General features: G+C 36.7%; 1 protein-coding gene across 1 annotated transcript in view; it reads right to left on the bottom strand.

Annotated features, from left to right (window-relative positions):
• Window positions 1-16,404, bottom strand: part of LOC117336121 (sulfate transporter-like) — a 35,118-nt gene extending 18,714 nt beyond the window's left edge. Inside the window, exons 1-3 of the mRNA XM_033896499.1 lie at window positions 16,304-16,404; window positions 15,688-15,994; window positions 6,955-7,047 (exon numbers count right to left, since the gene is read on the bottom strand). Coding sequence (XP_033752390.1) covers window positions 6,955-6,985 — 31 coding nt within the window. The 5' untranslated portion in view covers window positions 6,986-7,047; window positions 15,688-15,994; window positions 16,304-16,404. The remainder of the gene's footprint in view (window positions 1-6,954; window positions 7,048-15,687; window positions 15,995-16,303) is intronic.
• Window positions 16,405-16,835: the final 431 nt, after the last annotated feature.

Genomic DNA, 16,835 nt, shown 5'->3' with positions numbered 1-16,835 from the left:
ACTGTGTCTCAAGCTACACTGTAGATGATGAATGATCTCGTACACTGTGTCTCAAGCTACACTGTAGATGATGAATGATCTCGTACACTGTCTAAAGCTACACTGTAGATGATGAACGATCTCGTACACTGTGTCTCAAACTACACTGTAGATGATGAACAATCTCGTACACTGTGTCTCAAGCTAAACTGTAGATGATGAATGATCTCGTACACTGTGTCTAAAGCTACACTGTAGATGATGAATGATCTCGTACACTGTGTCTCAAGCTACACTGTAGATGATGAACGATCTCGTACACTGTCTAAAGCTACACTGTAGATGTTGAACGATCTCGTACACTGTCTCAAGCTACACTGTAGATGATGAATGATCTCGTACACTGTGTCTCAAGCTACACTGTAGATGATGAATGATCTCGTACACTGTCTCAAGCTACACTGTAGATGATGAACGATATCGTACACTGTCTAAAGCTACACTGTAGATGATGAACGATATCGTACACTGTGTCTCAAGCTACACTGTAGATGATGAACGATCTCGTACACTGTCTCAAGCTACACTGTAGATGATGAACGATCTCGTACACTGTCTCAAGCTACACTGTAGATGATGAACGATCTCGTACACTGTGTCTCAAGCTACACTGTAGATGATGAACGATCTCGTACACTGTGTCTCAAGCTACACTGTAGATGATGAATGATCTCGTACACTGTGTCTCAAGCTACACTGTAGATGATGAACGATCTCGTACACTGTCTCAAGCTACACTGTAGATGATGAACGATCTCGTACACTGTGTCTCAAGCTACACTGTAGATGATGAATGATCTCGTACACTGTGTCTCAAGCTACACTGTAGATGATGAATGATCTCGTACACTGTGTCTCAAGCTACACTGTAGATGATGAATGATCTCGTACACTGTCTCAAGCTACACTGTAGATGATGAACGATCTCGTACACAATGTCTCAAGCTACACTATAGATGATGAACGATCTCGTACACTGTCTCAAGCTACACTGTAGATGATGAATGATCTCGTACACTGTCTTAAGCTACACTGTAGATGATGAATTATCTCGTACACTGTCTTAAGCTACACTGTAGTTGATGAACGATCTCGTACACAGTGTCTTAAGCTACACTGTAGATGATGAACGATCTCGTACACTGTGTCTCAAGCTACACTGTAGATGATGAACGATCTCGTACACTGTCTAAAGCTACACTGTATATGATGAACGATCTCGTACACTGTGTCTCAAGCTACACTGTAGTTGATGAACGATCTCGTACACAGTGTCTCAAGCTACACTGTAGATGATGAACGATCTCGTACACTGTGTCTCAAGCTACACTGTAGATGATGAACGATCTCGTACACTGTCTCAAGCTACACTGTATATGATGAATGATCTCGTACACTGTGTCTCAAGCTACACTGTAGATGATGAATGATCTCGTACACTGTCTAAAGCTACACTGTAGATGATGAATGATCTCGTACACTGTGTCTCAAGCTACACTGTAGATGATGAATGATCTCGTACACTGTGTCTCAAGCTACACTGTAGATGATGAACGATCTCGTACACTGTCTAAAGCTACACTGTAGATGATGAACGATCTCGTACACTGTGTCTCAAGCTACACTGTAGATGATGAACGATCTCGTACACTGTGTCTCAAGCTACACTGTAGATGATGAACGATCTTGTACACTGTCTAAAGCTACACTGTAGATGATGAATGATCTCGTACACTGTGTCTCAAGCTACACTGTAGATGATGAACGATCTCGTACACTGTGTCTCAAGCTACACTGTAGATGATGAATGATCTCGTACACTGTGTCTCAAGCTACACTGTAGATGATGAATGATCTCGTACACTGTGTCTCAAGCTACACTGTAGATGATGAACGATCTCGTACACTGTGTCTCAAGCTACACTGTAGATGATGAATGATCTCGTACACTGTGTCTCAAGCTACACTGTAGATGATGAATGATCTCGTACACTGTGTCTCAAGCTACACTGTAGATGATGAACGATTTCGTACACTCTCTAAAGCTACACTGTAGATGATGAACGATCTCGTACACTGTGTCTCAATCTACACTGTAGATGATGAACGATCTCGTACACTGTCTCAAGCTACACTGTATATAATGAACAATCTCGTACACTGTGTCTCAAGCTACACTGTAGATGATGAACAATCTCGTACACTGTCTCAAGCTACACTGTGGATGATGAACGATCTCGTACACTGTCTCAAGCTACACTGTAGATGATGAACAATCTCGTACACTGTGTCTCAAGCTACACTGTAGATGATGAACAATCTCGTACACTGTCTCAAGCTACACTGTAGATGATGAACAATCTCGTACACTGTGTCTCAAGCTACACTGTAGATGATGAACAATCTCGTACACTGTCTCAAGCTACACTGTAGATGATGAACAATCTCGTACACTGTCTCAAGCTACACTGTAGATGATGAACGATCTCGTACACTATGTCCCAAGCTACACTGTAGATGATGAACAATCTCGTACACTGTCTCAGGCTACACAGTAGATGTTGAATGATCTCGTACACTGTGTCTCAAGCTACACTGTAGATGATGAACGATCTCGTACACTGTCTAAAGCTACACTGTAGATGTTGAACGATCTCGTACACTGTGTCTTAAGCTACACTGTAGATGTTGAACGATCTCGTACACTGTCTCACGCTACACTGTAGATGATGAACAATCTCGTACACTGTCTCAAGCTACACTGTAGATGATGAACAATCTCGTACACTGTCTCAAGCTACACTGTAGATGATGAACAATCTCGTACATTGTCTCGAGCTTCACTGTATATGATGAACAATCTCGTACACTGTGTCACAAGCTACACTGTAGATGATGAACAATCTCGTACACTGTCTCACGCTACACTGTAGATGATGAACAATCTCGTACACTGTCTCAAGCTACACTGTAGATGATGAACAATCTCGTACACTGTCTCAAGCTACACTGTAGATGATGAACAATATCGTACACTGTCTCAAGCTACACTGTGGATGATGAACGATCTCGTACACTGTCTCAAGCTACACTGTAGATGATGAACAATCTCGTACACTGTCTCAAGCTACACTGTAGATGATGAACAATCTCGTACACTGTGTCTCAATCTACACTGTAGATGATGAACGATCTCGTACACTGTCTCAAGCTACACTGTATATAATGAACAATCTCGTACACTGTGTCTCAAGCTACACTGTAGATGATGAACAATCTCGTACACTGTCTCAAGCTACACTGTGGATGATGAACGATCTCGTACACTGTCTCAAGCTACACTGTAGATGATGAACCATCTCGTACACTGTCTCAAGCTACACTGTAGATGATGAACAATCTCGTACACTGTGTCTCAAGCTACACTGTAGATGATGAACAATCTCGTACACTGTCTCAAGCTACACTGTAGATGATGAACAATCTCGTACACTGTGTCTCAAGCTACACTGTAGATGATGAACAATCTCGTACACTGTCTCAAGCTACACTGTAGATGATGAACAATCTCGTACACTGTCTCAAGCTACACTGTAGATGATGAACGATCTCGTACACTATGTCTCAAGCTACACTGTAGATGATGAACAATCTCGTACACTGTCTCAAGCTACACTGTATATGATGAACGATCTCGTACACTGTCTCAAGCTACACTGTAGATGATGAACAATCTCGTACACTGTCTCAAGCTACACTGTAGATGATGAACAATCTCGTACACTGTGTCTCAAGCTACACTGTAGATGATGAACGATCTCGTACACTGTCTCAAGCTACACTGTATATGATGAACAATCTCGTACACTGTGTCTCAAGCTACACTGTAGATGATGAACAATCTCGTACACTGTCTCAAGCTACACTGTAGATGATGAACAATCTCGTACATTGTCTCGAGCTTCAATGTATATGATGAACAATCTCGTACACTGTCTCAAGCTACACTGTAGATGATGAACGATCTCGTACACTGTGTCTCAAGCTACACTGTAGATGATGAACGATCTCGTACACTGTCTCAAGCTACACTGTAGATGATGAACGATCTCGTACACTGTCTCAAGCTACACTGTAGATGATGAACGATCTCGTACACTGTCTCAAGCTACACTGTAGATGATGAACGATCTCGTACACTGTGTCTCAAGCTACACTGTAGATGATGAACGATCTCGTACACTGTCTCAAGCTACACTGTAGATGATGAACGATCTCGTACACTGTCTCAAGCTACACTGTAGATGATGAACGATCTCGTACACTGTGTCTCAAGCTACACTGTAGATGATGAACGATCTCGTACACTGTGTCTCAAGCTACACTGTAGATGATGAACGATCTCGTACACTGTCTCAAGCTACACTGTAGATGATGAACGATCTCGTACATTGTCTCAAGCTACACTGTAGATGATGAACAATCTCGTACACTGTCTCAAGCTACACTGTGGATGATGAACGAACGATCTCGTACAATGTCTCAAGCTACACTGTAGATGATGAACAATCTCGTACACTGTCTCAAGCTACACTGTAGATGATGAACAATCTCGTACACTGTGTCTCAAGCTACACTGTAGATGATGAACGATCTCGTACACTGTGTCTTAAGCTACACTGTAGATGATGAACAATCTCGTACACTGTCTCAAGCTACACTGTAGATGATGAACAATCTCGTACACTGTCTCAAGCTACACTGTAGATGATGAACAATCTCGTACACTGTCTCAAGCTACACTGTGGATGATGAACGATCTCGTACACTGTCTCAAGCTACACTGTATATGATGAACAATCTCGTACACTGTCTCAAGCTACACTGTAGATGATGAACAATCTCGTACACTGTGTCTCAAGCTACACTGTAGATGATGAACGATCTCGTACACTGTCTCAAGCTACACTGTATATGATGAACGATCTCGTACACTGTGTCTCAAGCTACACTGTAGATGATGAACGATCTCGTACACTGTGTCTCAAGCTACACTGTAGATGATGAACGATCTCGTACACTGTCTCAAGCTACACTGTAGATGATGAACGATCTCGTACACTGTGTCTCAAGCTACACTGTAGATGATGAATGATCTCGTACACTGTCTCAAGCTACACTGTAGATGATGAACGATCTCGTACACTGTCTCAAGCTACACTGTAGATGATGAACGATCTCGTACACTGTCTCAAGCTACACTGTAGATGATGAACGATCTCGTACACTATGTCTCAAGCTACACTGTAGATGATGAACGATCTCGCACACTGGTCTCAAGCTACACTGTATATGATGAACGATCTCGTACACTGTCTCAAGCTACACTGTAGATGATGAACGATCTCGTACACTGTCTCAAGCTACACTGTAGATGATGAACAATCTCGTACACTGTGTCTCAAGCTACACTGTAGATGATGAACGATCTCGTACACTGTCTCAAGCTACACTGTATATGATGAACAATCTCGTACACTGTGTCTCAAGCTACACTGTAGATGATGAACAATCTCGTACACTGTCTAAAGCTACACTGTAGATGATGAACAATCTCGTACATTGTCTCGAGCTTCAATGTATATGATGAACAATCTCGTACACTGTGTCTCAAGCTACACTGTAGATGATGAACAATCTCGTACACTGTCTCAAGCTACACTGTGGATGATGAACGATCTCGTACACTGTCTCAAGCTACACTGTAGATGATGAACAATCTCGTACACTGTCTCAAGCTACACTGTAGATGATGAACAATCTCGTACACTGTGTCTCAAGCTACACTGCAGATGATGAACGATCTCGTACACTGTCTAAAGCTACACTGTAGATGATGAACAATCTCGTACACTGTGTCTCAAGCTACAATGTAGATGATGAACGATCTCGTACACTGTGTCTCAAGCTACAATGTAGATGATGAACAATCTCGTACACTGTCTCAAGCTACACTGTAGATGATGAACAATCTCGTACACTGTGTCTCAAGCTACAATGTAGATGATGAACGATCTCCTACACTGTGTCTCAAGCTACACTGTAGATGATGAACAATCTCGTACACTGTGTCTCAAGCTACACTGTAGATGATGAACAATCTCGTACACTGTCTCAAGCTACACTGTAGATGATGAACGATCTCGTACACTGTCTCAAGCTACACTGTAGATGATGAACAATCTCGTACACTGTGTCTCAAGCTACACTGTAGATGTTGAACAATCTCGTACACTGTGTCTCAAGCTACACTGTAAATGATGAATGATCTTGTACACTGTCTCAAGCTACACTGTAGATGATGAACGATCTCGTACACTGTGTCTCAAGCTACACTGTAGATGATGAACAATCTCGTACACTGTGTCTCAAGCTACACTGTAGATTATGAACAATCACGTACACTGTGTCTCAAGCTACACTGTAGGTGATGAACAATCTCGTACACTGGTCTCAAGCTACACTGTAGATGATGAACGATCTCGTACACTGTGTCTCAAGCTACACTGTAGATGATGAACAATCTCGTACACTGTCTAAAGCTACACTGTAGATGTTGAACGATCTCGTACACTGTCTAAAGCTACACTGTAAATTATCAATAATTATAGTAGGACTACAATGACATTAGACAGTAATTTATGAGAAATGTCTCCCGGGCATCATATCAATCTTAAAACTGTCAGTTTGTAAGTTAGTCATGATTCTTATTTAACTTTACACAAGGATACATGGATTTGTTATTACAGAGAGTAACTGATGCATATTTCCAGTTTTGTGACTTTAGCGGGACTAACTAATAAAACAGAAAATTACATTAAAGTATTATCTTAACCACGCTTTGTTTCGACTTACCTGTATTCTCTGAATTTGATTGATTGGCCATTATCACCAGCAGGTCAAATACCTAGGTTGTCGTCCAGTCTGACCTCTAGCAAGGTTAAAGATCTAAAACAAACGATACATGTTTCCTGTTTAAAGAGGATCAAGCCATGTTATATCTGTGATCGTCGGGCGATAGTGTAAAAGCACGTGTACATATATATCATTATCATTGTCATTAAAGAGAATTAGTTAATTAATTTATTACTTCTATTTATAACTGCCATAACTGCTTCTGTTAAGATAGAGCTCTGACATTTAAATGTGAAATAAAATTTTCGACATGCATAGCCTCATAACAATAACACTTAAAAAGTTCCACTTCAAGTCACATGATTTAAAAACATCAATGTCTCTATCACTAAAATTCCGTTCAGCAAATCTCAGGTAAACACATTATGCAATGATATTGTTTGAAGAGAATACGAAATTTGTGTTCTTAGTAGAAAATCTTGCAGCTAAATATATATAATCAAGTTAATATTTCTGTCAATTGAAAACCAACACAAAAGAATACAGACCAGTAAGTAATCTTTTACCCAAAACCAACACAAAAGAATACAGACCAGTAAGTTATCCTCTTACCCAAAATCAAATAAATAAATTCATCGAGACCAGGTGTTCCAGAAGAGTAAGCGCCTCGTTTTGATCGCTGACACCGCCATGTTATTAACGTGTTGCTACATTTCAAAATATGGCAATAAAACAAAAATCCTATTTAAGCACCGAACAATTCGCCCTTAAAACCGGGAAAGGGATATTTTTGAGATGATGGTTGCGACCCTAACACTTCCTCATATTCCCTGTGAGGCTGTCCCTCTCGAAAACCCGTGTGGTAAGTTTCAGACTAATACTCCATGATAGAATTATTGTGGTTAGAAAACTGTCCCATGAAGCTTCCTATCTCGAAAACTAGTGCGTATTCCGACATTGTGTGGGCAATTGTCCACCGTCCTGGGTTACTGGCTTGCGAGTCAGTAGTCGACACACGAAACACTGGGATATCATTTGTCCTAAAACATTCACAACAATGCCATATCTATTTTGTGTCATGTTTTTTTTATGTAGACAGTAGTTATTGGGTTTACTGGCAGTAAAAGATTAATATGCGTCCTCTGGTATTTGCTATTCAGGGATTAAGTCTGCTCGACAGGACTTACAACCTTACATCAGAGGATATTGGCTGAAACAGCTTGGCCAAAGTCACTTTATACAACTTTAAATGATACCACGTACATTGTTCGACAAAAGCCTTTTTCGGAAATTGAAATTGTTAACTCTTAATATTATCAATATGTCATCTTTTACATGTTATTCAAACGACCGATCGTCTTCAAATTATAAAAAGGAGCCCTTGTTCATAAATGTAGACATGGCAACTACGCGCTGCGATGAGTGATATTTGGTTCTTAATATGATCGTTAACGGATTAAAGGTCCACTATCACGACCTATCCTCACCTAACTAACAATGAATTACTCGTACGTTATGAAAGTTCACGTCATTTATATATAGATTATGTTAATTTCACAATACAACGAACTCATGGGCTGAAAGACCGACACTAATAACTAAAGCCTAAAATGAAATATCCTTTATATTAAATCACCAGACCACTAGAATACAACAAACTCGGTGATTACAAAAACTTTCTAACATGTATCTTAAAACCGTCCAAATTAAATATTTGGAATGCAGAAGGGGAGCAATAAAATCGTGTTTTAAGCAAATTGATTATTTATTTTTATTTCAAACTATTGTATGAAGACCACACCGAGATGAACAGCTACATGTTAGAATGAGGAATTGATTCCGTATCGTCAATATAACTAGATCATACACAATCTGATGATGTTTAGAGCTATTGTTTATTTTTCCTCTTCAAAGCATCTACACAATACATTTTTGTATATCCGTTTTACGATTGTATTTTATTTAAGCATTGAACGGCCTTCAGTTGGCATATTGACTATGAATGCCAACTGAAAGCCGTTCAATGCGTATATTTACCATCTGCGATTTTTTATTTGTCGTGCGATTTTTTTTTTTTTGAAATTTTCAAATTCAAATTGCAGTTGGCAGTTCATAAGCTGGTGAACTCGCAACTGAATTGGTAGGGTTATATAGTGGCAGTGCCATACAATGGTAAATATAAGTAGATGAACCCACACAGGTTTTCTTGGTGCAACATAGACAAGGTATCTGCTACACATTTCAATATTCACATTGCTAGTGATTAATAAGATGTAAGAAGTGAAGATTTTACCGGTGACGAATGTACTGAAGCAGCATACATATTGAAATATAACTGTATTGACAATACAAACGCCTTCTTTATCTGAACCGTATAACGCCTACAGGTATCAGTATAAAACTCACAGATGGCGGACATTACAATCTCGGAATATGTATAGCCCGTACGACGGCCTGATTTAGACTGTTTATTATTGCATTATGTCTTGTACCATTTTTAGATCGGAAAAGTCTTTTAATCCATTCTGGGATCAGATTTGATCCGCTATTGATATAGCGACTGATGTTTAAGTAAATTTTATTTTGATATCAGATCTCAGTGAGGGATTATCTATTACACCTTAGAACCAGATATTGTCTGGTGCTTTGATGACTAAAAATACCGTTAACAATTGTTTTATTTAATATGCTACATCTCTGGCAGCGTTTACGCTACTTCTAACAAAATGCTTCTAATGACACCCCGGTAAAGAAATATATCTAATTAACACCAACAAATGAAACCCCGGTATAGAAATATATCTAATTAACACCAACAAATGACACCCCAATCGATATGTTAGATATGTATTATCCTAAGCACTACAATAATTTTGATATACGTTACAGCATTGTTATTTATATTAATAATTATGACCACCAGTTGGAATTACTATGAATCACAAGAAAGCTACATCGTATAATTACAATTCGATATAATTGATTGACGTATTTTCGGTTAATTTATTTACAATCATTATACATTATATGAAGTTTAATTAAAGCCTCAATGAACTTACGAATCTATAATCAGATAACCCGTAGAATCATTAAAATGAATGATAACCGTACAAAGAACTATCTATACGTATAACTTGAAATACTTAATGCAACAAACCATAGTATACAAAATAACTCGTTGAAATTCTATACACATACCTTGAACATATAAATGCAGGTATGAATAGTATTAAAAAAGATCGTTAGATTTATACAACAAATGACACCGGTTAGTAGAATTATACTAATGACCCTAGAAATCAACCATGACGTTAGATATTTGAACCACCGGTATAGAAATATATCTAATTAACACCAACAAATGACACCCCGGTATAGAAATATATCTAATTAACACCAACAAATGACACCCCGGTATAGAAATATATCTAATTAACACCAACAAATGACACCCCGGTATAGAAATATATCTAATTAACACCAACAAATGAAACCCCGGTATAGAAATATATCTAATTAACACCAACAAATGACACCCACGGTATAGAAATATATCTAATTAACACCAACAAATGACACCCCCGGTATAGAAATATATCTAATTAACACCAACAAATGAAACCCCGGTATAGAAATATATCTAATTAACACCAACAAATGACACCCCGGTATAGAAATATATCTAATTAACACCAACAAATGACACCCCGGTATAGAAATATATCTAATTAACACCAACAAATGACACCCCGGTATAGAAATATATCTAATTAACACCAACAAATGACACCCCGGTATAGAAATATATCTAATTAACACCAACAAATGACACCCCGGTATAGAAATATATCTAATTAACACCAACAAATGACACCCCGGTATAGAAATATATCTAATTAACACCAACAAATGACACCCCGGTATAGAAATATATCTAATTAACACCAACAAATGACACCCTCGGTATAGAAATATATCTAATTAACACCAACAAATGACACCCCGGTATAGAAATATATCTAATTAACACCAACAAATGACACCCATGATATAGAAATATATCTAATTAACACCAACAAATGACACCCTCGGTATAGAAATATATCTAATTAACACCAACAAATGACACCCCGGTATAGAAATATATCTAATTAACACCAACAAATGACACCCACGGTATAGAAATATATCTAATTAACACCAACAAATGACACCCTCGGTATAGAAATATATCTAATTAACACCAACAAATGACACCCCGGTATAGAAATATATCTAATTAACACCAACAAATGACACCCTCGGTATAGAAATATATCTAATTAACACCAACAAATGACACACTCGGTATAGAAATATATCTAATTAACACCAACAAATGACACCCATGATATAGAAATATATCTAATTAACACCAACAAATGACACCCTCGGTATAGAAATATATCTAATTAACACCAACAAATGACACCCCGGTATAGAAATATCTCTAATTAACACCAACAAATGACACACTCGGTATAGAAATATATCTAATTAACACCAACAAATGACACCCATGATATAGAAATATATCTAATTAACACCAACAAATGACACCCATGATATAGAAATATATCTAATTAACACCAACAAATGACACACTCGGTATAGAAATATATCTAATTAACACCAACAAATGACACCCTCGGTATAGAAATATATCTAATTAACACCAACAAATGACACCCATGCTATAGAAATATATCTAATTAACACCAACAAATGACACCCTCGGTATAGAAATATATCTAATTAACACCAACAAATGACACCCATGGTATAGAAATATATCTAATTAACACCAACAAATGACACCCTCGTATAGAAATATATCTAATTAACACCAACAAATGACACCCCTCGTATAGAAATATATCTAATTAACACCAACAAATGACACCCACGGTATAGAAATATATCTAATTAACACCAACAAATGACACCCATGGTATAGAAATATATCTAATTAACACCAACAAATGACACCCATGCTATAGAAATATATCTAATTAACACCAACAAATGACACCCACGGTATAGAAATATATCTATTAACACCAACAAATGACACCCATGATATAGAAATATATCTAATTAACACCAACAAATGACACCCTCGGTATAGAAATATATCTAATTAACACCAACAAATGACACCCTCGGTATAGAAATATATCTAATTAACACCAACAAATGACACCCATGATATAGAAATATATCTAATTAACACCAACAAATGACACCCTCGTTATAGAAATATATCTAATTAACACCAACAAATGACACCCATGCTATAGAAATATATCTAATTAACACCAACAAATGACACCCACTGTATAGAAATATATCTAATTAACACCAACAAATGACACCCTCGATATAGAAATATATCTAATTAACACCAACAAATGACACCCTCGTTAGAAATATATCTAATTAACACCAACAAATGACACCCATGCTATAGAAATATATCTAATTAACACCAACAAATGACACCCTCGGTATAGAAATATATCTAATTAACACCAACAAATGACACCCCTGTATAGAAATATATCTAATTAACACCAACAAATGACACCCCGGTATAGAAATATATCTAATTAACACCAACAAATGACACCCCTGTATAGAAATATATCTAATTAACACCAACAAATGACACCCCGGTATAGAAATATATCTAATTAACACCAACAAATGACACCCCGGTATAGAAATATATCTAATTAACACCAACAAATGACACCCTCGGTATAGAAATATATCTAATTAACACCAACAAATGACACCCTCGGTATAGAAATATATCTAATTAACACCAACAAATGACACCCTCGGTATAGAATATATCTAATTAACACCAACAAATGACACCCTCGGTATAGAAATATATCTAATTAACACCAACAAATGACACCCCGGTATAGAAATATATCTAATTAACACCAACAAATGACACCCCCGGTATAGAAATATATCTAATTAACACCAACAAATGACACCCTCGGTATAGAAATATATCTAATTAACACCAACAAATGACACCCTCGGTATAGAAATATATCTAATTAACACCAACAAATGACACCCTCGGTATAGAAATATATCTAATTAACACCAACAAATGACACCCCGGTATAGAAATATATCTAATTAACACCAACAAATGACACCCTCGGTATAGAAATATATCTAATTAACACCAACAAATGACACCCCTCGGTATAGAAATATATCTAATTAACACCAACAAATGACACCCCGGTATAGAAATATATCTAATTAACACCAACAAATGACACCCTCGGTATAGAAATATATCTAATTAACACCAACAAATGACACCCTCGGTATAGAAATATATCTAATTAACACCAACAAATGACACCCTCGGTATAGAAATATATTTAATTAACACCAACAAATGACACCCTCGGTATAGAAATATATCTAATTAACACCAACAAATGACACCCCCGGTATAGAAATATATCTAATTAACACCAACAAATGACACCCCCGGTATAGAAATATATCTAATTAACACCAACAAATGACACCCCCGGTATAGAAATATATCTAATTAACACTAACAAATGACACCCACGGTATAGAAATATATCTAATTAAGACCAACAAATGACACCACGGTATAGAAATATATCTAATTAACACCAACAAATGACACCCCCGGTAAAGAAATATATCTAATTAACACCAACAAATGACACCCCCGGTATAGAAATATATCTAATTAACACCAAGAAATGATACACTTGGTATAGAAATATATCTAATTAACACCAACAAATGACACCCACGGTATAGAAATATATCTAATTAACACCAACAAATGACAACCTCGGTATAGAAATATATCTAAATAACACCAACAAATGACAACCTCGGTATAGAAATATATTTAATTAACACCAACAAATGACACCCCCGGTATAGAAATATATCTAATTAACACCAACAAATGAAACCCCGGTATAGAAATATATCTAATTAACACCAACAAATGAAACCCCGGTATAGAAATATATCTAATTAACACCAACAAATGAAACCCCGGTATAGAAATATATCTAATTAACACCAACAAATGAAACCCCGTTATAGAAATATATCTAATAAATATAAATAGACATATATAAATAAATATATATAAATATTAATCTAAAAGAAAAATGATTATAACAGTGCCCAAGTCATTATCGCTTATAACACAGAAAGCTACATACAAAATATACGAAAGAATTACTTCGGGATATCATTAATTTTTGTTTTCATTTTCGATTTAAATGATAGAGGTAGAAGCTCCATATTGTTGGGGTGATGATAGCGTAAAAAATAACTTTTGGCATTGTACACAAAAAAGTAAAACAAAAAATTATTGTTTTCAATCTATCATAATTACTCTTTTTCGTTGAAGAAGTATTTTAAGAAAGATTCATTGCAGATGTGTCAATTTAGGTTCCTATTGATCACATATTGGCACATAGTTATCAGCAATGTGTCTTTATGGACGGCGGGACTTTGTATTAAGTCCCTATTCCTGTAAATATATCGAATACATACTGAGTGAGGAAAACATTTTCGGAAGTATTAAATGACTTATCAAATAAAACAAAGAGAACCTTGTCACATTTATCTCATATTGACGCTGATAGCTTGGTGTATAGTTCACCTGGTGATGCTTTAGATGTATGAACATAAGAGTGATATTTTTGCATGAAATGTTCAATAGGTTGTGAAAATTGACATTTTGAATTTCGAACGGCATATCACCAAATTGATCAGCAATACACAAACAGTAATGGCTTAATCTAACATAAATATTTCAAGGTATAACCATTATTTGTACAGTGTAAAAAAAAAGATATGCTTATATAAACAATAATTTTGAACGTATAATAAGCTAAACCTCGATATTAGTATGGATATATATCCATATATGTATTCAAAATTATATGATTTTCAACCATATATGTAAGGATTTTTAAGTGTTTTGTTTAGTTTTAGTCCAATGTGGTGGTCAGGGGACACTACTCTATCAAACTTGACCACTCTGTTTATTGACCACTCAACGTGTTTAACAGCACACGGACGTAGTCTATAGGTTAGGTCTGGTGCTCAATCATGCTCAGTAACATAAATTTCAGATGAGTTTTATTGCATATTTCATTTCAAACATTTTAGAACTAGATGATAAATACGACATTTTCATTTGACTTGTTTAAGAAATATTTTCCACATTTTGTTATCCATAGAACATTTTACACGTAGTGCGATTAGAGTGGCAAATACTGAGTAACTTACAAACAGTATATATAATTATTTTACAAAATATTATTTATTTTTTCAACAGGAAGAAATTCATTGACAAACTATTAAAAGCAATCCTCGAAAAGATAATGGTGACTTTGACGTAGAAATTCGGTATCCTAATGTGACGAACGATGTGAAGATTATGGAAATGAGTTTATGTATAGAGAACTCGTATATTGGAGGCTCTGGTGTAAATAAATGGCTAAACATCTGAACATCCCGTGCTCTGAAACAAACCACACAGTTATATATATCAAAAACCTCCCGAGTTCTAAACGTTTGATGTCAATAACTGTTACGGATATAAAATAATGATATTTTTAACACATGTTTTTGTAATGAAATGCTCACCTAACAAATCAAGGCCAGCACTCTCCTCACTCTCTTCCTTTCCTGTTTCACACTGAGATCACGCCCTCGAGTTTCTATCGTGATAAGATATAAACGGAAGCTTGCATTTAGTGTCCTTCCTGTCAATAATGTCCTGGCGGTGATCAATGATTCGTATAGTGATGTATACATTCACACAAGACAGTTCAGAAGTTGTCCAGTCATATAACCTCCAAATATTATCTAATACGTGCATTTGTGGTGTGTCGCCTGTTACGCCGAATCAGTGCATTTGAAGATAACGACTGACCTCCATTCATTTTCTTTCCTGAAAGATAGATATAAAAAGGTTGTTTTAAGGACAAGACTATTTCAAACAGTGTAACGACATCATTATCAAATAACGTTGTGATCAATAGACCATTTCCATGACAACGTTATAGTAACTAGCTGGCGATTATCTATGAACTATAAGAATAGATATTTCACGATTTGTTTTCATTCTTTAGAACAACGAGATTTGGTGACTTTGATAGTCGTCAGCATGAGTGGACATGCATGGCCATAAACAGGATATACCATTCATTGTATCATATTAATTATCAAACGCAAAGGATTGTAAAAACACGATAATTACCTTACATTAGAACACAATGTATAGCTGTTTTGTCCTCCTAAGACTCAGATGTGTATAGCGACGGAAGTAACTCAAACAAGGTTGAAAGAAATGTCAAAATCTGGAGGGGCAGGCGCAATAGCCATATAATTCAGTGAATTTCACGATTTCCATATTTCACTTTTGCCATGTGTATAAACATTTATGGTCATTTAAGGAGGGGCTCCACTATGTGCGAGACGCATGCGTATATGTGTATGTGTTTTTGGAGACTACTTCGTGTTCGCCTCCTTGTGAGAGCGCGGAACTGATGTCAACTTCACAGTGCTCATCCAGGACACTGGTTACATTATACTAACAACAGGTTAACTATGTGTCCCACCCAAGCAAGCGTAGCAACTACCATTTCTTAAGACAGTGGTATGTCTCGGCCAGGGGACAAAACCCAAAAGCCTTCTTCACAGCATCGTCGGAGACCCACGGTTGATTGCACTACACTACGCAACACTTATCACCGAGTGCTAATTAGCTACATTTATCACTTGGTGATAAG

The sequence above is a fragment of the Pecten maximus genome, chromosome 10 (assembly GCF_902652985.1).
Source record: "Pecten maximus chromosome 10, xPecMax1.1, whole genome shotgun sequence".
NCBI classification, from domain to species: Eukaryota; Metazoa; Mollusca; class Bivalvia; order Pectinida; family Pectinidae; genus Pecten; species Pecten maximus.
Note: the sequence above shows the minus strand (reverse complement) of the source record. Positions and strands in the feature narration are given on the sequence as shown.